This window comes from Acanthochromis polyacanthus, chromosome 6, assembly GCF_021347895.1.
Source record: "Acanthochromis polyacanthus isolate Apoly-LR-REF ecotype Palm Island chromosome 6, KAUST_Apoly_ChrSc, whole genome shotgun sequence".
Classification (NCBI taxonomy): domain Eukaryota; kingdom Metazoa; phylum Chordata; class Actinopteri; family Pomacentridae; genus Acanthochromis; species Acanthochromis polyacanthus.
Genome location: NC_067118.1, coordinates 7,694,258 through 7,715,186, shown reverse-complemented (window position 1 = coordinate 7,715,186; position 20,929 = coordinate 7,694,258). Strand labels below are relative to the sequence as shown.

Below are 20,929 nucleotides of genomic sequence, written 5' to 3'. Positions count from 1 at the left end.
AAATTTTCACATAAAAGCAAAAGTCTACAAAAGTGGGTTTTAAGAAGTGATGTAAAAGAAGTTACTGATCCGTGGATCCAGACTATGCGCCACATCACTGCCAAAATCTAATCACTTGGTCCTTATTGACGAATATGTAGCAGAAAATTGTAAAAGAGAAGGTTTATTTTTCAAAGATTTTGAAGCCCAAATGTCCTTGCATTCTGGAATGACCCACATAACTTTTAAAGGCGGTGTATCAGAAACATAACAACACATAATGGTGTAAAATGCATGAAGACTGTCATAAAAAATAGTAGGGGTGAGTACAGAACAGTCTGAACATGTTCTCTGTCAAACATGACCTAATGATAACCTGATGTAATCTGTAGGGAGTGATCTAGGGATGAAATATGACAACCTGATGATAAGATCTGACCAGTAGATTTAGAAAAGTACAACAGTGTCAAAACTGTCACTCCAATAATGTCTTATAAGTGGGAAAAGACGTCGTACAGCTCAGTATCTTTGGTATTTCTTGTGTTGTTATCACTGCTAAGAATGCTCCTGGATTCTGATATCTTTGAGATCTTTAAAGAAGCTCTTTGGACATTTGAACACGGTCCAGTCTATGATTTAGGATTTAGTTTCCACGTCACCGTACAACAGCTGATCTGCTCGCTGCCTCTGATTAGGCTAAAAACAAACACGGCAGTCGCACACTTGTTGCCAAGCAACAGCAAATGCTCGCTTGATCGGTCGACTCTGAAACGCAGAGCAAGTCAAGAGGCAGACAGGAAAACAGCCAGGGGGTGACGGGTGGGAGGAGAATTATAGAGAGGAAAAAAGGGGTGAGGATGGCAGAGAAGAAGAAGAAAGACTGTTGACGGCAGAAGAAGTCAATCGTCCGACACACAGCAGGTCGCCACGGACGTCAGAAGGCTTCAGTCTGAGCAGAGGGTGGCTAGAAGTGCATCCAAACACATGTTCAGGAACATCGTCGTTACTCTTAGAGGCTGGGAGGTTTGATGTTCCTCCAGAGAAGGACAGGCTTTGTTTGCTGTAGGTGAAGTTGAGTGTGAGGTTCATTTGATGTTTTACTGTCCTGTATATGGAGAAACACTACACACCAAAAGTTTGGAAGCAAGCTCAAATTTGTACAAAAAAAAAAAGATCATAGTTTCATGATTATAATACAAAGAGTCATTCCCCAGAATACATTTTTACTATAATTATCAGATATTTGTATCTGTACTCTTGTTTCTTTCTGTGGTAGTTCTAGAGACATGGACACAGTTGAGCTTTATGGGGATTTTGTCTGCGAACTCTCCAAAGTCAAAGAGCTAAAGTGAACAATGTATTGGTGGAGCGCGATTAAAAAAATCAGTCCAATTAATAAGAGGCTTTGTAATTATTGCGATTCTTCGCATTTTTGTCAAATAGCAATATTTGACATGATACGCAAAGTTTTTCCAACTCACGTAAATTTTGGTTGTCGACTGATTGATGACTCGATATATACGAGAACTTAAGCAACAAAAATGTTTGTTTCATGAATATTTCTCTCCATTTTTCATCTGTCTACTACATTCACAGATTACTGCAAACTCAAAGTGCAATTATAGCGATTATATTCAACATTTTAAGACTTTTTTTAAACAGTATCATGAATAGTGGTCTATTATTGGATGGCTACACCACTAGCCAGTAGCAGGACTGTCATAGCTAATGTTAGCTCTGATGCTAACAGCAACATGTTTTACATTGATGTGACATCATCGGCTTAAAGTGTTGCGATTAGAAAACTCTTTGTTGCACAATTTGCACACAACCACGCTTTTATCAAAGCTGACATCGAGGAGATTTTTTTTTTTTAAAACTTGCCGCCCAACAAGCTTGATGCTCAATTGTCTACCTTCACTGTTCACCAAACATTCTTGTGCTGACATCACTCTATGCATCCTGTGTATCTTCTTCACGGCTGGAAAACAGACTTTAGGTTCACTGCCACCACCTACTGGGCTGGAGTGTTCATCTGTTACTGGTGTGGCAGAAATTAGGAAACTGAGAAAGGTGCAATTAAATGCGTTACTCTTTTAACATGTTATTTTTTTCTGTATTCAATTAATCGAAATTAACGCGTTAAAGTCCCACCCCTAGAATAATGCAAATTGTGATTTGGTTTTTAGTCTTGCACTGAAGTTATCAAGTTCCATATTAAAATGGTGACCAGAGTGGCCTTCTTTCACCTCATAAATATGGCCAAGATTAGACCAATCCTGTCATTTCAGGATGCTGAAGTCGTAATTTATGCTTTTCTCTCGTCATGGTTACATTACTGTAATGTTCTTTTATCAGATTTGCCAAAGCAGAGCCTCTGTGGTCTGCAGATGGTCCAGAATGCATCAGCTCATGTTGTGACCAGAGCTAGGAGATATGAACATATCACTCCAGTGCTGGCCTCTCTGCACTGGCTACCTGTTCAGCTTAGAGCAGACTTTAAGGTGCTGCTGCTAACATAAAAAATTGTAAATGGAATTGCCTCATTGTGCCTGTCAAATATGGTAAACTCATATGTCCCCACTCGTGTCTCCGTTCCCAGGCGAATGGGCTTCTGAGTGTCCCAAAGGTCCGAAGAAAAGTAGTAGGGGAACGGGCTTTTTCTTTCCGTGCATTTTCCGGACATTATGGAACAGTCTACCAGCTGAAATCAGGCAGGCATCTTCCACTGATGTATTTAAAACAAAACTGAAGAAGACCCACTTGTTTACTGTTACATATGAATCCTAAATTGTTTGTTTTACTGATGTCCTTTTTATTGTTTCAGTATGTTTGTATATGTTTGTGGATTTCTGATGTTTTTATTGATTTCATCTCTATGTACAGCACTTTGAAAGCGCTTTATAACTAAATTTTATTATTATTGTGACTCTTGTAAATCATCTCAACTATTAAACTGAACCATTCTTTCGTTTCTTTTGTTAACATTTATTCAGCTGTTGTCTGGCAACTTCAACTTAAACTCACTTAGGCCAGAGTATACCCCGGGGTATACTTTGTCCTTCCGGTTAATCTAGCCTGTTACACCGGTCTCCCATGGTGCACTAGTTTGCAGCTTGTCACCCCTGTCCTCGCCAGTAGACCTCCCCGGGTGACGGACGACCGGGACCAGTGGTTGCTCTTGCAAGATGTTTCATGGTGTAAAAACACTCACAATTCAGTGCACAACACCACCTCTGATGTAGAAACACACTCCCGGCTACCAGCTCAGACGCCCTGATATGAATTCTGTTTCATGACCACAGGTAAATGTCACACATCACTCTTCCTGACAGGTACAAGGACACAAGCTGTTACCTTTTCAAAATATGCAGCAAGTAAAATAAATGAAGTAAGGATGTAGGTTCAGTCACACTACACACATATACACGGCTGCTAATGGGTCATTGATGTGTTCACCATCATATTCAAGTATTCTAGTTTTAATATCCAGGTATTTTTCCACACGGAGACCAAAAACTCATAAGGAATCCTGTGCTTGATGCTCATAATCAGAAGTGCATCTTTTCACAGACTAAATCTCTGTAAAATCATACAAAGTGACATGTTTAACCACCACAGTCCTAAATGGGCACTTAAAGCGCTGTTCTGCCTGCTTTGTTGACTCACAGGGCAGATTATTCGTGACACTAAAGCAGGCTCACGGCACGGTAAACAGTCCGCCCGACTCCGACTCCATACTCACATTCATGCAAACATGGGATCCCTGACAGCTTGACAGCACCGGTAGGAGGATGTAAACACTGTAGGCGCTCAGTGAGGGGGAGTTCTGCCGGATCAGTAGCGCACATGCAGCACAAACGTGACGTCTTTGGTTTGAATTTAGCAAAAGGAACTTTCGTCTCCGTCTTTGAACCGTTGTGACTCTGATACCTCCAACAATGACAAAGCACCAGAACCATGCAAAGGCTTCAACAGTGGCAGCAGCCGCTCTGTTCCTCATGTACAGTAAATATCACATCACTTATAACACAGGACGAAAAAGAAACAATCACCCGGTTTTTCATGTGCAAGATATTTGTTAAGGGATGCATTAATCAGGTTATGTTTAAATCAGAAAAATGAGCAAGTTCAATAAGTGTTTCCTAGTAAAAGAAAACGTCTCACATCTTCTTATTTAAACTGAACACTGTTGCATCACCTTCAGGTTTATTTAACGTCCTGAAGGACAGATTCAGCTGCAGGCGAAACGTTTTAGACACGACTGTATGCAGAGATCCACATAATCGCTTCTCAAAAGGCTGGTGGAGATTCTGAAATGTGGTCTGGGACAGTAGCTGTAATATTTTACCAAGTACCACAGGAAAATGGGTGTTTTTATTCCCTATAGTAACAACGCTATGGAGTGTTCCTGCCGGTTAACATAAAGCAGCCATAATCTCATAAATTAAGATTGACTGCGGATGCTGATTATTTTCAAATCAGTTCTCCTTACAACGACAGAAGACTGGAAACCCAAGAATTAGCAGGAGGATATTTTACATTCCACCCATCACATTTCAAATAATCCAAGGGCTAAACATTAAAACATGCAGTTGTCCTGAGACCAAATCTAAAAAAAAAAAAAAAAAAAAACTAAGAGAAAAGAATGTTTGAAAATGTTTTTTAAAAATACCAAATAAGTCTGGAGTTCCCCATAAAATGACAGTTTTCTCTTGTCCCACCCCCTGATGACCAAACTGAATCTAAAAAAAAAAAAAGACAGCAAAAATTAAATTTAAATCTCTTATTTTGGTATAATTTTTGCATTGATGTCTCTCGTAATTGTGGGAACATTTTTGAATCAACATATTTTAAACAATAATTCCTATGCATGCTATGTGTCCCACAACAACCTTGTTAGCATAACCTTTGTAGCTTGTAGATGAAGAAAAAAAACAGTGAAACATGATTGTGATATGCTGGAATTAAATTAACATCATCAAATGTTAATGTAAGACAATATAAGACAATTTCTGACTTTTTTTCTTAACTGTTTTCCATCAGTCAGTTTGTCCTCTTGGTCAGCAGTAACAGCTAGCTAAATATCTAGCTTCTACTGCTGAGAAAAAGCTAACATTAGCATGGATTAGCAACCCTGTTACTGTGATTAGAGTAGGGTTAGCAAACAACAAATAAAACATGGAATAAAAATGGTACCATTGTTGTGTAAGCTGAGACAATCAAGCCTTTGATAGTTTATTATTTATTACTGAAGTCCAAATGTCCTCCAACTCTGGAATGACCCACAAAGTCCCCCCTCTTCAGATTTATTTCTTCCTTTATAGTTTCCTGTTTACATAAAAGTTGCTAAGAGGAAAAATTCACTAAACATTTGGGCTGTTGAAGTTAAATTTTCTTCTAATAGGAGTTTTTTTTATTCCTCTAATGAGAGTGTGAGCATCCACTTAGCAAAGTGTTTTGACTGCAGGGCTCCACGGCAGGACTTTTCTGCTGCACTAGTTTCTGTCCCCGAAAACACAGCAAGAGTTCCACTACCCCACCGGGCTCTTTGGTAAATATAAATACTGCATTTCATCAGACCTGAACATTAAATATTACTAAAGTGGCCCAGTTCTAAAGTTTTTCAGGTTTGATTCACCTTTATGGAACTAAACAGAAAAAGAGTCAGACTTAGACAGTTGGACAAAAACAGTCTTGATCCTTTATTTTCACTTCTGCTGCTGGGCTTTTAAAAGCTAGAAGACTCAGCACCATCCAAACTATCTCATTAATTCAGATTCAGATTCAAAAAGCTTTATTTGTCCGCAGGGGGCAGTTAAAAAAGACACGTAAAGCAGGCAGTGCAAAATTGATGCAAAAAAATTGAGTGTAAAACAAGAAATTAGAGATAAGCAACATAAATAAACAAATAGGGATACATATACAAACTAATGTAGGACAAGTAATATGAAAATAAAATAAAAAGAAAGAAAAAATTTAAAAAACACAACTTAGTAACATACTAGTGCAAATATGACATACCAGTACAAATAAATATTGAATTTCCCTTCGAGGATGAATAAAGTGATTCTATTCTATTCTATTCTATTCTATTCTATTCTAATTTATTCTATTCTATTCTATTCTAAATGCAAATGACCAATGTAGGTGCCATATGGCAGTGAGGTAGATACAAATTGCTTATATCAAGGTAGATATCGAAGTCTGTTTATTAATGTTTCTGAACCCCAAAATCTGCAAGCAGGTGTGGAAGTTTTTAAAAATAAGACTAAAAGTAATGAGTGTTTTTCAGCTCTATAGCAGAATAATCCTGAGGTGCAGTCAGACCATTCTGCAGCACTAACATGCCAGGCTGCACTCAGAATGACCTACAAGGACAAAAACATGACAGAATTGTTAACCTAACCAAAATATCCATAGACTGTGATGTCATGAATACAATACAATACAATGACTATATTAATCACCAAAGGGAAATTCAATTGTCTGGGCGAAGGACTAAATGAATGAACTAAAGGGATGCTTGAAACCCTACGACAGGATTACAGACCATTTTTCCACCGTTACAGGCAGGAAAGCGGCCTTCTTCTTCATGTAAGCTGAATAAAATGCACACACTCTTCTCTGTCGGTTAACTTTTGTTGACTGAACTGTGCAATCTGCACATTTGCTCTTTCATAGATGCACTAAAATTCCTCCTAACATCCTCTCAAACCAACATAAGTTTTGGTAAAAATCAGGATCACGCTGATCTGCATCACGCTCCACATCTGGGTTGAATTCTTTCCTGTGTATATAAATTACAGAATATGTAATAAAGATGCACATTACAGAAATCCTCTCTCATTCCGTCTCTATTACCTTGGAAGGTCACACTGAGTCGTCGCTTTATTAGGTCGGCACTCGGCAGCCGGAGACGTAAACACAGGAGACGTGACGGAAGAAGATTTTCCACAAGTGTGTGTTCTGGTTCTACTCCCAGTGTAAACATTCAAACCCCTCTGGAGTTTCTTTGGCTATAGATATAGATATAGAAGCAGTAGATCTCCCCCTCTTTAATTGGCATGTGATCACTTCTCTCTCTCGACTCGGCCTTTGCAAACATGCAGCCTGAGGAATGAGCACTAAGTCCAGTTTGTTTATTCGGCAGAGACAGACTGCACGGTTCCTCTCAAATCCTGTTCTGCGACATAAACACACAGCGTTAAATATTGCAGCAGACATGTGCACGGAGGCCCGCCTACAGTCTATCGATCATTTACATAATCACAATCCTGGGACCGCTTCAGCTGAGTATTTACTGAGCAGCCATCGATCTCAGCACCAATCAGCTGTAATCACAACCCAACAGCTTCCACTCAGGAGACACTTTAAGCTTGGAGGAGCTTCTCCCAACACGAGGAGCTAATTAGATAACTCCACCACTTCACAGGATGGAGTTTGTTGTTTCAAAGTCATACAAATATGAAGAAAAAGCAGCTGCACATTCTCCTTCATCAGTTCTTAATGAGCCTGCATGAAGTCTTTTGCAGCAGATGACGAGGCAAATGAATGGTCAAAAACAAATAAATCAGAGAGGAGAACAAATGAGTCTCATTAAAGCCTGCAATCAAGTAAAACTGTCAAACGAAGATGGAATACCTTTTACGTACACTACTGTTCAAAAGTTTGGAGTCACTTAGAAATGTCCTTATTTTTGAAAGAAAAGCATTTTTTCCAATGACGATAACAATAAATTAATCAGAAATACAGTCTAGACATTGTTAATGTGGTAAATGACTATTCTAGTTTTTCTTTACTCCTTAAGTCCTTTTTTTAACTCGAGGTGAAATGTTACACCTTGTAATTCACATTGCTTTCTCAGTCATTTCTGAGCCTCATAACTTCATCACGAGAGCAGATTTTCAGGACTGAAAAACGCATCTGAGTTCTGTTAAAAACTGCAGCCAAATCAATTTTACATGCACTCCGGGTGTCGCAATCTGAAGCCAAAATCTTGTTTTGATTTGCGACAAAATATGGCAACATCAGGACGCCATTTGTTCGTATCTATGAGATGATCACGGTGTCAAATGTGGGTGATTTTTTCAAACCGATATGTTTTACTTCGCTATGCAGATGGCATCTGATTATATTTACACGACTGTTCAAAAGTTTGTGATCACTTACAAATATCCTTATTTTTTAAAGAAAATCAGTTTTTCAATGAAGATAACATTTAATGAATCAGAAATCCAGTCTAGACATTGTTAATGTGGTAAATGACTATTCTAGCTGGAAACGGCTGATTTTTAATGTAATATCTCCATAGGGGTACAGAGGAACATTTCCAGCAACCATCACTCCTGTGTTCTAATGCTACATTGTGTTAGCTAATGGTGTTGAAAGGCTCATTGATGATTAGAAAACCTTCGTGCAGTTATGTTAGCACATGGATAAAAGTGTGAGTTTTCACAGAAAACATGAAACTGTCTGGATGACCCAAAACTTTAGTAGTGTACACATCACAGCACCAGAGGACACATCACAGCACCAGAGGACACATCACAGCAGCAGTGGTAGATGAGATAAAGTTCAGGATGAATAGTTTCAGGTCAGACGTTTAACATCCAACCAAGCAGAGGCTGGGGAGAGGCCGTTACATAACACTAGGAAATGTACCGAGTTTACTTTTCCTTGTTTCATCTCTGCAGCCAAGGCTTGACAGAGGAGGACAAAAGCAGCACCTCATTCTAAATGGTAACCCTCAGTCAGTTTATTCACTGCAGCGAACTAATTAACATCAACACCTCCAGCTAAGGATTAGCCAGTTGTCAGATGTGATATTCTATTTCAAGAAAGCAGGTTGAAGTACTAAAAAAAGGCATTTCTACAAAGTTTAGTACTGGAGTTTGTGTTATTACTCCGCTAAGGAACGCGGTGGAGTTATGTGAGGATGGCCACTGGTTTGCCCGTCTGTCTGTCTGTTAGCAACATTACTCAAAAACGGACTAACGGATTTGGATGAAATTTTCAGGGAAGGTCAGAAATGACACAAGGACCAAGTGATTAGATTTTGGCAGTGATGCAGCTAATAGTCTGGATCCACAGATTTGTTAAAGATTTCTGTATCATTGCCAGCTAGCGGCACGGCGTCACTGTAACTATGACAACAGCTGAAAAGTGGTCTATTATGGGATGGCTGCATCGTTTGTTTACAACAAATGGACAACTGATTATTTAGTCCGAGCATCACAGTGTTTGAAATACATATTATTGTATTTAGGCTCAACAGCTTTACCCTTGTATAATGTGGGACACAGATCAAAATCATACTTTTTAATAGGGTCATTTTAATAAAAAACAGTTTGTATATAAGTTAGAAAAGAACATTTTAGAATGAATGAAACTGCACCTCCTCTAAGCCATTTTGTAGTGATGTCACCATTAGCAATAGATTTGGAATCTTCAGTAGAAAACCTCTTGATCAAACTCCCACTGCAACAGCAGCTTTAATCTGCCGGCAGGTCAAAAATACAGCTGAGAGGGAAAAAGGGAAGCGGACTTTTAAAGTGTTATGTCAGCATGTCAAGTCTGCAGCGTTAAACTTCCGCGGCTTTCTGCTGTCTGAGGCTCCTTTGTGACGAGGATTCATGCTCACTGACCTTGCCAACCTGTCGCAGGCGATTTAGAGGAACGGTAAATCAAAAAGTCACATTGATTGTACTGTAACAATGAAGGGTTTTTTGAAGGGACTGGGATCAGCGAGGCTCTGGAAGCTACAGAAAGCACAATGAAACACAATGGAAAGGTGAGAAAGGTGAGGAAGGTGTGGGATTTACAGCTTTCAGGAAGCACAATGAGGCTCAGACATTCAGTTTGATGCTACACTTGCAGAGCATTCGGGTTCCTTCAGAGTGTCAAACTCTAACACGACTGAAGACACAAACACATCGCCTTTCATTAGCGGTTTCCGACACCATCAGATATGTTCATGAGAGTCATTTTCAGTTGTCGGTTCAGATAAAATGTGCAAAAGCTTCAACGTCGGTCACAACTGGAGCCGGTTTTCTCTGCTGGAAGGCACTTTGTCTCGATGTCCATAATTTTAAATGTGCTACGTCAATAACACTGACTTGAGTTGACAAATAAACTGGTATATAATACACCAGAGTCTGAGTAGTTTTCTCTTATTACTCCACCAAGGAATGCAGCTCAGTTATGTGACGATCGGCATCGGTTTGTCTGTCAGTCTGTTCACAACATTACTCAAAAACTGACAAACAGATTTGGATTACATTTTCCAGGAAGATCAAAAATTACAAAACGACCAAGTGATTAGATTTTGGCAGTGATGCGACTTATAGTTTAGATCCGCGGATTTGTTGAAGATTTCTGTATCATTGTGAGATAGTGACACCATTCTTGAAAACACAAAACTTTTGACCCATTTTTCTCAAAAACTACAGACTGTGGTTCAGACCACTCTGCCTCCAAACCCTTCATTTATATTGTTCCACAAGCCCAATGTATTTCTCTTATTTCTCAGCGCTGAGTAAAACTACTCTCTGATAAGCAGAAGTTAACTGATGAGTTGTTTTAAAAGCCTGACTAACAAGATGAAAATTTTGGGCATAAGTCAGCCATTTCTTGCAGCTTTCCGCAAGCAAGCGTTTGCAAAAAAAAAAAAGTTTTGCAGAAGACTTGGATTGTGTAACGAGGCAACCCTACCTTTTTCAGTTAATTATCCAGTTTAATAACAGTGCTAACCTTCCTGCATTGCTACATGCTGGGCTTAGCACCTCCTGAAACCATGAGTGGCTAAAAGTAATACAAACAAACCAGAGTGTTTTTCAGCCCTATAGCAGAATAGTACTGAGGTGTAGTCAGACCATTCTGCAGCACTGACATGCCACACTATATTCAGAATGACCCACATGGATCAAAATGTATCTGAGGAACACGTGTAGTGTAGATTAACCAAAGCATCCTTAGACTGTGATGTTGTGAAGGACCTAAAGAGAAGTTTGAAATTCTATGACAGGATTACCAACCCTTTTTTCCACCATTACAGGCATGAAAACATCCTTCTTCTTTGTATAAATAAAATAAAATGCACACACTCTTCTCTGTCTTGGTTTAGTTTTGTCAACTGAACTGTCCAACCTGCATTACTATGTCTTGCTTTTCTGGATTTAGCTGCACGTGTTTATGAACCCACTAAAACAGCCGTTTTATTGAGCTGTTTATGCACAGAAAATCGGCAGACAGATGCAAGAAGAGCTCATTTTTTCTTAAGTTATGGTGTGTAATGAGCATTTGGCCTAATTACAAACAGAAAGGAAAGATGTAGAGTTTGACGTTTTGTCTACTGACACTTTATGACGTTAACAGGAATCTTTAAACATCTGCTAATTGAGTTTGTGAAGGAAAACTTACTTTATTCATAATTAAATCTCCACCGTGTAAAATGTGGCCGCTCATTAAATTAGGTGGCGGTTGCATGAATTAATCAGGAAATGCATAAATTAATAAGACGCTCAGGAGGAACAACTGATTACTGAACTGCACAGTACAGGGTGTCCCTAAAGTCTGGACACATAGGAAATCTCATTAACGATAAGTTTTTTGCTTCCACAGATTAAATATGGCTTTGTCGAAAGAAGAAAGACTTGAACTGATACTTCTAAGATAGGGTTAGGGTTTGGGGAGGGATTTTTTGGGGCTAGCATGAATTTTAGCTTCTTCCACAGAGACCTGCTGATCCAGGAGGCCAAGCTGCTGTTTTTAATCATCTCAGTGACATTAACGGTTGGACAGCGCAGAACCTTCTTCAACTAAACAAATCTAAATCTGAAGTATTACTTTTTGACTCTCCGAACCTTCACAGCAGTCTCACCACCAACAAGCTCGGTCCACTATCCGCCAACGTAAAGCTTGTTGCCAGAAACCTCAGCGTTTTATTTGACCCAGACCTCAGTTTTGCTCTCCATATCAAAAAAGTTATCCAGTCTTGCTTCCTCCGAATCAGAACATGATTAAGTCAAAGCTCTCACACCCAGACCTGGAAAAACTTGTACATACACTGATCTTCTCCTGTCTCGATTATTGTAACTCCCTCCTTTCTGGCATTCCTGTAAAGCTCCTCTGTTGCCTCCAGCTTGTCCAGCAGCTCGGCTTCTTACCAGTTTTAACAGACGACATCACATCACACCTACCCCGGCTTCCCTCCACCGGGTCCCTGTTTGTTTTAGAATTGATTTTAAGATTTTGCTGATCATTTTTAAAGCTTGCAATGATCTCGTCCAAAGCTAGATCTGCGATTTGTTGACCCCTTATGAGCCTTAAATCCTCAGGTGGGTTCTTCTGATCATTCTAAAGTCAAAGGGCCCTGATGGAGAAGGATCGGTCACTCTTAGATTTCAGCCTTGACTTTGGAACAACCAGAAAGTCCCTAACCCTAACCCTATCTTTTGATATGTCAATGTTTCATATCCACTGAGAAGTACCAGTTCAACTCTTTCTTCTTTCCACAAAGCCACATTTAATTTGTGGAGGCAAAAAAATGACAGTTAATGAAATTTCCTGTGTCCAGACTGTAGAGACACCCTGTATGTAAATGTATGTCCAAGATGAGAGACAATTAAAACAAGACAATTATTTCGACACAACCTATTACAAATATGGCACACACACACACACACACACACACACACACACACACACACACATATATATATATATATATATATAGTTGTTTTTCACATTCTCCTGTTCCTTTTATCCTCGTTTTCATTTTGTTTTCTTCCACCTAATTAATTGTTTTTCTATGCTTGTTCTTTTTCCCACCTCATTTGTTTAATTACATCGTCCTCGCTGCTTTGGCAATATCGTTAGCCCGATTTTCATGCCAATAAAGCACTGAATTGAATTAAGAGAGAATGTGAGGAGAGCGTGTGTGTCTGTCAGTGTGGCAAGTGTAAATTAAATAACCAACATAATCCATCTCAATGTCCTGCATCTCAAACAAGAGGATCACCATAAATTAAATGATTAACTAAGGTGCTAGCTTCATAGGAGACTGTTGAACAAACCTCTCCTGCAATGTTGACTAGAACGGCTGAAATGCCCAAAAAGTGCAATCTATAGGAAGAGAAGAGAGATTCCACTCAAAAGCCTCTTCGCTCTCAAATGTCATTTTTGTGCTACAACACAAATCCAGTCTCTAAATTATCTTGCATTAAAAAAAATTCTTCTTTTATTTTGACTCTAGAAGAAGGAACATTTCTAATCTTAAATCTACTTTCAAGACCAACACAGTAGGTGACATAACATATCATTTGGAAGCTAACACCAAACAAGTGATGGAATCAGGAAATCCACAAATCTACAATTTCAGGAGCTACCAACCTGGATAAAAGCCATAAAACAAGTTCAAGTGTGATAATAGGACCTCAGTGAATGCAGGAAGTGTGAAATGAAATAGGACTTTTTAAAAATGTGTTCCAACACTTCTCACACTCCCTGCAGGTCATCTAAACATGTTCAGTGCTTATCCATCAGTGAATCTCCTGAACCTAGTCAAAACAGCAACATATCAGCTTCAGAAGAAAAAGTAAAAGCAGGAGAATCTCAAGGAACTCTGGGGGTGTTTAAAGAACATCAATCGTTTTAGAAGCTTTAGAATCTCTGTGAATCTAGTGAACTGGTTCAAAACACCAACACTTCAACTTCAATTTCATTTTGTGCGAGAAGAAAAAGTAAAAGTAGGAGAATCTTCAGAAACTCTTGAGATGTTTAACCCTCATCAGTACACGTGGCAAAACTCAACACAACACAAACATACATAAGTAAAAGATGCACAGTCCGGCTGGGGTCTGGCTGCTGTCTGCGTGTACCTCAAATGATTTTTCTATATATACATCACAAACCTTGTTGGAATCAAATAAGCTTTGATTTATGTGATGGCAACAATGTGAGTGACAACTACCTAGAGGGACTGAAAAATCCAACTTGCAAATAAAAAAATATGACTGAAAACATGAAAAAATAGGGTTAAAGAACCTTGATTGTTTTAGCAGCTGCAGGGAAGAGATTGCTGGAGGAATCTCAGAAAAACTCCTGGAAGACTGTTTTGCTAGTTAGGTTAGATCGTATATTAAAAAAAAAACTGAAATGGTATCTGATTTGAATTTAGCCACCATCTCTAAAGAAATGATCTGACTTGAATTTAGCCACCATCTCTAAAGAAATGATCTCCTCGTGTAGTGACGCTCCACATCTTTGCAAACTTTTCACCCATTTTTCTGAAAAGCTACAGACGGTGGGTTGGACCACTCTGCTTCCAAACCCTTCAGTCTTGAAGCTATATTTTGTTCAAAGTGAGAACTTCGTGACATTTTCACAAAGCTGAACTCTGCGGTATAAAATCTGCCCTACCTTTCTCCACGATGGTGACCCCCATGGACGGCTGCCCCAGGCCGGCCCTCGTCTCCCACTTGCCCTCGTCGGGGTGGTACATTTCCACAGAGGCCAGCGGGGTCTGCTGCTGGTTCATGCCCCCGAGCACCATCACCTGGCCCCCCAGCGCCACGGCCGAGGCCCCCGCCCGGGCGGTGGGCAGCGGGGCCAGCTGGCTCCACGTCTGGCTCTCCACGTCCAGGACCTCCACGCTGTCCAGGGGGGCGCCGGTCTCGCTGCAGCCGCCCAGCACGTAGAGGAGGCCGTCGTGGTGGACGGGGGTGCAGTAGACGCGGCGCTGCTGCATGGGGGGCAGCTGCTCCCAGAACAGGGACTTGACAGGACTCACCGCCATCTCCTGCACGGGCATGTCTCCGGGACCAAGAGGAGGGGGCGCAGCATCACACAGCTCTGGAGGAACAAGCGAAGGCACCGGCTTGTTTGGACTCCTTCGTCCTCGAGAGAAATAAAAGACGGGATGAAGCAGCGCAAAGAGCAAACAGAAGAAGCAGAAAAAAAAGAGGAGAGTCAGTCACTCCTCAGCCAGACGTCACGACTCCCTCTCCATCCGAATGTTTTATTCATCCAGCTATTGGTGTTTTCCAGCAGCCATCTGCCCTTCAGCCTCCTCTGCTGCTCCTCTGCCGGGCCATTATGTCGGTTAAAGTTTGTATTCCTGAAAAAGAAAGGATGCTTGAAGAGGACGTCCCAAGGGTTGGTGCTTAATCCCACAAAAAAAACCTCAATGTCAAGAGTGGAGGAACGTGAAAAGGCGATGAGATGGCACCGGATCAAAGGCCTTCAGCAGAGTCCTGATAATCCAACAGAAAGCCCTTAGAGCAGCAGGTTTATACCTTCAAACAAAAGGGCCAGGGGTCCATCTTCTGAAGGAAAAAAAGGGCTTTTATAATTTAACCAAAGTATTTAAATGAGAACAGCAGGACTTCCTCGCATTTATAGAAAGATCCTTTAATTAAACGTGGAGCTTAAACCTCCCATAGAGCTTCCTGGTTGTGACTCCGGAGAGGAAGAATTCAACCTGGAAGGAGAAACAAGACAGGATCAAAACCTCAAACTGACAGAAAAACACTGTGCTTCGTGTTCCTATCTGTCCTATGCTGAGCTGCTTCAGGTGCTGCTGCAGGAAAACGAACAAACACATCAGCAGAATTAAAGATTCATCATCAGACACGACGTCGCTGCACAGCAGGTTTAACTAATTAACACGTCTTTTCCTCACGACGGCTGCAAACGGCGGGAATGTTCACATTACAGAATAGTCCTGCAGGAACGTCTGCCTGTGTGTCTGTGATCAGGCAGTTTTGTTTTCTTCTGCCTGAAAAAAGTCCATAAAACAACCTCAGCTGATGCAGAACTCTGCTGCTAGAGTCCTCATCGTGACGCAACAAGTCGATCACTCCAGTTTTGAGGTCTTTGCACTGGCTTCTGGTCTCTCAGAGGATAGACTTTAAAATACTTTTATTAGTTTATAAAGCTCTGAATGGTTTAGGGCCCAGGTTTTATCATATGAACCGTCCTCAGGTCCTCTGGTTCAGGTCTGCTCTCTGTCCCCAGAGTCAGAACTAAAAATGGAGAAGCAGCTTTCAGTTATTATGCTCCACAAATCTGGAACAATCTTCTAGAAAACTGCAGGTCTACTTAAACTCCCAGCTCCTTTAAATCAAGGTTAAAGACTGGTTAGAATGCAGTGGAGTTATGTGATTGGCATCGGCTTGTCTGTCTGTTTGTCTGTCTGTCTCCTAGCAACATTACTCAAAAACGGATTAACGGATTTGGACGAAATTTTCAGGGAAGGTCAGAAATGACACAAGGACCAAGTGATTAGATTTTGGCAGTGATGCAGCTTATAGTCTGGATCCATGGATTTGTCAAAGATTTCTGTATCATTGCCAGCTAGCGGCATGGCGTCACTGTAACTATGACAACAACGGAACACTACATCAGCTGCCTGCTGATGATCACATGATTGTGATTCTACTACAAATCCATCACTGAGGACTTATCAGGACTTATCTGTCAGAAATGATACAAGGAACAACTGATTAAATTGTAGGAGTGTTTCTGAGTCCCATCAATTCCCACTGCTCGCTACATATTTAGGTCACAGGATTCTGTGCAAGGTAATTTTGTTTGTGGGTACATCTATATTAAATGGACACATTCTATGTTGCTGCAAATTCTGATAATCAATAACTAATAAACAAATACTGCATTTCCTAAAAAAATATATGCTTTTCTGACAATGCCATATGGGGGAATGAACAGTCTTGGTGGAGTAATGTGCTCTCTGAGTGCTTTTCTTGTTTAGGAAGTGCATCACTGCCCAGCTACAATATAACTAATTATATCAGCTCCTGTGTTTATAGTTTCTCATGTTACCCTAGAGGCTGCACAGTGGTTTGGTGGTTAGCACTTTCGCCTTGCAGCTAGAAGATCCCTGGTTCATGTCCCGGCCTTCCCAGTATCTTTCTGCATGGAGTTTGCATGTTCTCCCTGTGCATGTGTGGCTTTTCTCCCACAGTCCAAAAATATGCTGAGGTTAACTGGTGACTCTAAATTCCGTAGGTGTGAATGTGAGTGTGATTGTTTGTCTGTATATGTAGCCCTGTGACAGACTGGTGACCTGTCCAGGGTGTCAGCTGGGATAGACTCCATTAGGCAGAGTATGGTGGATGGATGGATGGATGGCTGGATGGATGGATGGATGGATGGGTGAGTGAGTGAGTGAGTGAGTGAGTGAGTGAGTGAGTGAGTGAGTGAGTGAGTGAGTGAGTGAGTGGGTGGTTGGGTGGATGGATGGATGGATGGATGGGTGGATGGATGGATGGATGGATGGGTGAGTGAGTGAGTGAGTGAGTGGGTGGGTGGGTGGATGGATGGATGGATGGATGGATGATGGATGGGTGGATGGATGGATGGATGGATGATGGATGGGTGGATGGATGGGTGGGTGGATGGATGCGTGGATGGATGGATGGATAGATGGGTGGATGGATGGATGGATGGATGATGGATGGGTGGATGGGTGCGTGGATGGGTGGGTGGATGGATGGATGGATGGATGATGGATGGGGGGATGGATGGCCGGATGGGTGGATGGGTGGATGGGTGGATGGATGTGTGGATGGATGCATGGATGGATGGATGGATGGATGGATGGATGGATGGGTGAACGGATGGCCGGATGGCCAGATGGGTGGATGGGTGGATGGATGGATGGATGTGTGGATGGATGTGTGGATGGATGCATGGATGGATGGATGGATGCGTGGATGGATGGATGGGTGAACGGATGGCCGGATGGCCAGATGGGTGGATGGGTGGATGGATGGATGGATGTTACTCCAGTGTTTCATTGTTATTCTGATGCATACTGACAAACAAAACCATTGACTGATTTCCGCCACTTCAAGACAAATATTCCTACATAGTCTGACCATGTGTGCATCGTAAAATCAGTTTTCCTGCACACATAGAACACCCTGTACTTTATCAGTGGGAGATTGATCTGTAAGCAGTCACGTTTTACTGCATACAAGGACACATGAGGATCCTGCTGGGGTTTGGACGGTAACTAGATATCCATCAACCTCCCGGCTGCAGACCTTCATCGTATTCCCACTTTGGTCCTGTGCTTCCAAATCTATCGTTTTCCTTCTGATTGAATATGCTGCAGGCCAGATTTAGATGTAAACAAATCCCCACTGAGGGCTGTAGAAATGCATGTTTTCAGCTCCATAGGTGCAGACTGCATGTACATCACTGCCAGCGAGGAGTTAATGGTGTTTTAAGTTGCTTAAACCTACGCGGAGGCACATTTTCTCAGTAAAAGCGACCCTGTATATCCCTCAGGAGACGCTGGGCTGTAAATGTGCTCCAGTTGTCCTTCCACGGGGGTGCTTGAATCCCTGCGTTTAGCTTTTAATGTGCCGTCGACTGACTGTATTAGACGTCGCTAGCAGGGACGGAGCCCCCCAGAGAGCCTCGGTCACATCTGCCACGAAACTCCACCATTCACAGCCCATAAACACAGACCATAATAATGTGAGGCAGCTGAGTGCCTGGGGGACGGTGTGCACTCTTTACTGGTATTATGTAATAAAGAACTGCTCCATTACATCCCTAAATGAAACATCTACCTGCAGTAGCTTCTACACGGCTAATTTACAAATTCATAATGTTTCTGAGTCGCATATTTTTGGCATCAGCGTTAGGATAAAGAAATTATCACTAATGAAGCTGAATGAAATCCATTTGCATAATTTCAGGTTTCTCAGGTCTGATAATCTCCTCGGTAGACTCGGGAAGGTCTGGCTGTGGCTGCAGCCTTCAGAATACGATGAGTTGTTAAATTTAGCAGCAGAATTTAACCCACATATTTCACATCAAATGCTGCAGCACCGCCTCGTTTCCCTGCTTGTCTCCTCGTTTCTCTGTGACAGAGGTTTCATATTCCATCGAAACATCAGGCCTGAGCTCATCCAGCAGAACACTAGAATTCAGAAAAAGAGGATTTTTTTTGTAGCTTTCAACACTGAAAACACAAAACAAGCATCACAGACAACAAATGTCTTGATATTTCTTGATATACAGATGCTTTTAGGTGCTTCTTCAGTGTGTGCTCGAGTTTAAAACTGGTTTAATCCGCTGAATGTGAAGAATGAAGCAGAGAGAAGGCCGTCAGTGATAAGATGCCTGTAATATTAGAACATGTCACTCAAAATTACCTCAATAAACCTCTAATTTACAACAAAAAGACATGAATTAGCACCGAAAGATTCAAAATTACAACATAAAGACTCAAAAACAGCTAAAAAAACTTAATAATAACACAAAAGATGTGAAATCACCACAGAAATGCTGGTACTTAAAATTACCCGAATGATGTGAATTCACCACAGAAAGACTTAAAATGAACACAAAAGATGCAAAATAGCCACAGAAAATAACTGAAAATTCCCACAAAAAGACTTAAAATTGGCACAAAAGATGTAAAATCACCACAGAAAAACTCAAAATTATGACAGAAATGCTCAAAATTCATACAAAAAGTTGTGCAATAGTCACAGAAAGACATAAAATTACCACAACATATGCAAAATAGTCACAGAAAGACACTAAAATGACGACAAAAAGGCATGAAATCCCCACAGCTGACTCAAAATGACTACAAAAAGACTCAAAATATGTAAAATTGCCACAGAAATACTTAAAATTAACCAAAACATGTGAATTCACCACAGAAAGACTTAAAATTGGCACAAAAGATGTGAACTCATCACAGAAAAATTCAGAAGTATGACAGAAATGCTCAAAATTAATACAAAAAGATGTGAAATAGCCACAGAAAGACATAAAATTACCACAACAGATGCAAAATAGTCACAGAAAGACGCTAAAATGACGACAAAAAGGCATGAAATCACCACAGCTGACTCAAAATGACCACAAAAAGACTCAAAATTGCCACAAAACATGTGAAATCACCACAGAAAAACTCACAAATTATGACAGAAAGGCTTAAAATTACCACAAAAACATGTAAAATAGCCACAGAAAGAATTAAAATTACCACAGCAGATCTGAATTCACCACAGGAAGGCAGTTGTCACAAAAGGTGTCAAATCACCACAGAAAAACTCAAAATTATGACAGAAAGGCTCAAAAGTATCACAAAAAGATGTGAAATAGTCACAGAAAGACTTAACATTACCACAACAGATCCAAAATAGCTACAGAAAGACACTAAAAGTAAGCGTAAAAAGGCATGAAATCCCCACAGCTGACTCAAAATTAGCACAGAGACTCAAAATTACCACAAAAACCTGCAAAATCACCATAAAAAAAAGCTTTCAGAGATGTAGAACATGCTGACTGCTCTGTTATCAGTCTGTTTCAGTGTAAAACCACCAGTCAGATGATTTAATATCCTGCAAACAGCAGCTTCTAATGCTGATTTATCATGAATTCAGGCTCATAAAGCTGCAGCTCCACAGATAAAGTCCACATTTTTCCCTCTGAGACCGTGTGACTGGTTCAGAAGTCGTGTTTTTTACAGGTTCTCTTTGGTTCACTGAAGCACAAAGCTGTTTTATTTCTCTGTCTGGGAAAAGGTCAGCGTGTCAGCAGACCTCAGACCAGTAATGGGATCATTAATTATGAATATACAGGATTTTCATACTGTGTTTATTCAGACAGCAGGTGGAAGAAGCAGAATATAGAGATACAGTGTCCTGCTTCCTGTTAAATGTCAGCGTTTTAACTGTCTATCCTTTAGGCTGCAGGTGTTGAACTCCTGCTGTGTCTGCACAATACACACACACACACACACACACACATGGACAGTATGAATGTGAGTCTGATTGCTTTGCAGCTTCACTGTGATGCTCTTCTGTTTGGACCTGATAGGAAAACCTGCTCTGGCTGGATCTCGGGTTTAACCAGCATCGAGCAAAGACAAAAGAAGACAAATTAGAAAGCACATTTG

At 40.8% G+C, this 20,929-nt stretch overlaps 1 protein-coding gene across 2 annotated transcripts in view; it reads right to left on the bottom strand.

Moving 5' to 3' along the window:
• LOC110959203 (kelch domain-containing protein 8B-like) overlaps positions 1-20,929 on the bottom strand; it is a 293,431-nt gene that overhangs the window by 211,829 nt on the left and 60,673 nt on the right. For both annotated transcript variants that reach the window (XM_022205982.2, XM_051949825.1), the window contains exon 2: positions 14,401-15,460. In XM_022205982.2, the coding sequence (XP_022061674.2) occupies positions 14,401-14,791 (391 nt within the window). In that variant the 5' untranslated portion in view covers positions 14,792-15,460. The remainder of the gene's footprint in view (positions 1-14,400; positions 15,461-20,929) is intronic.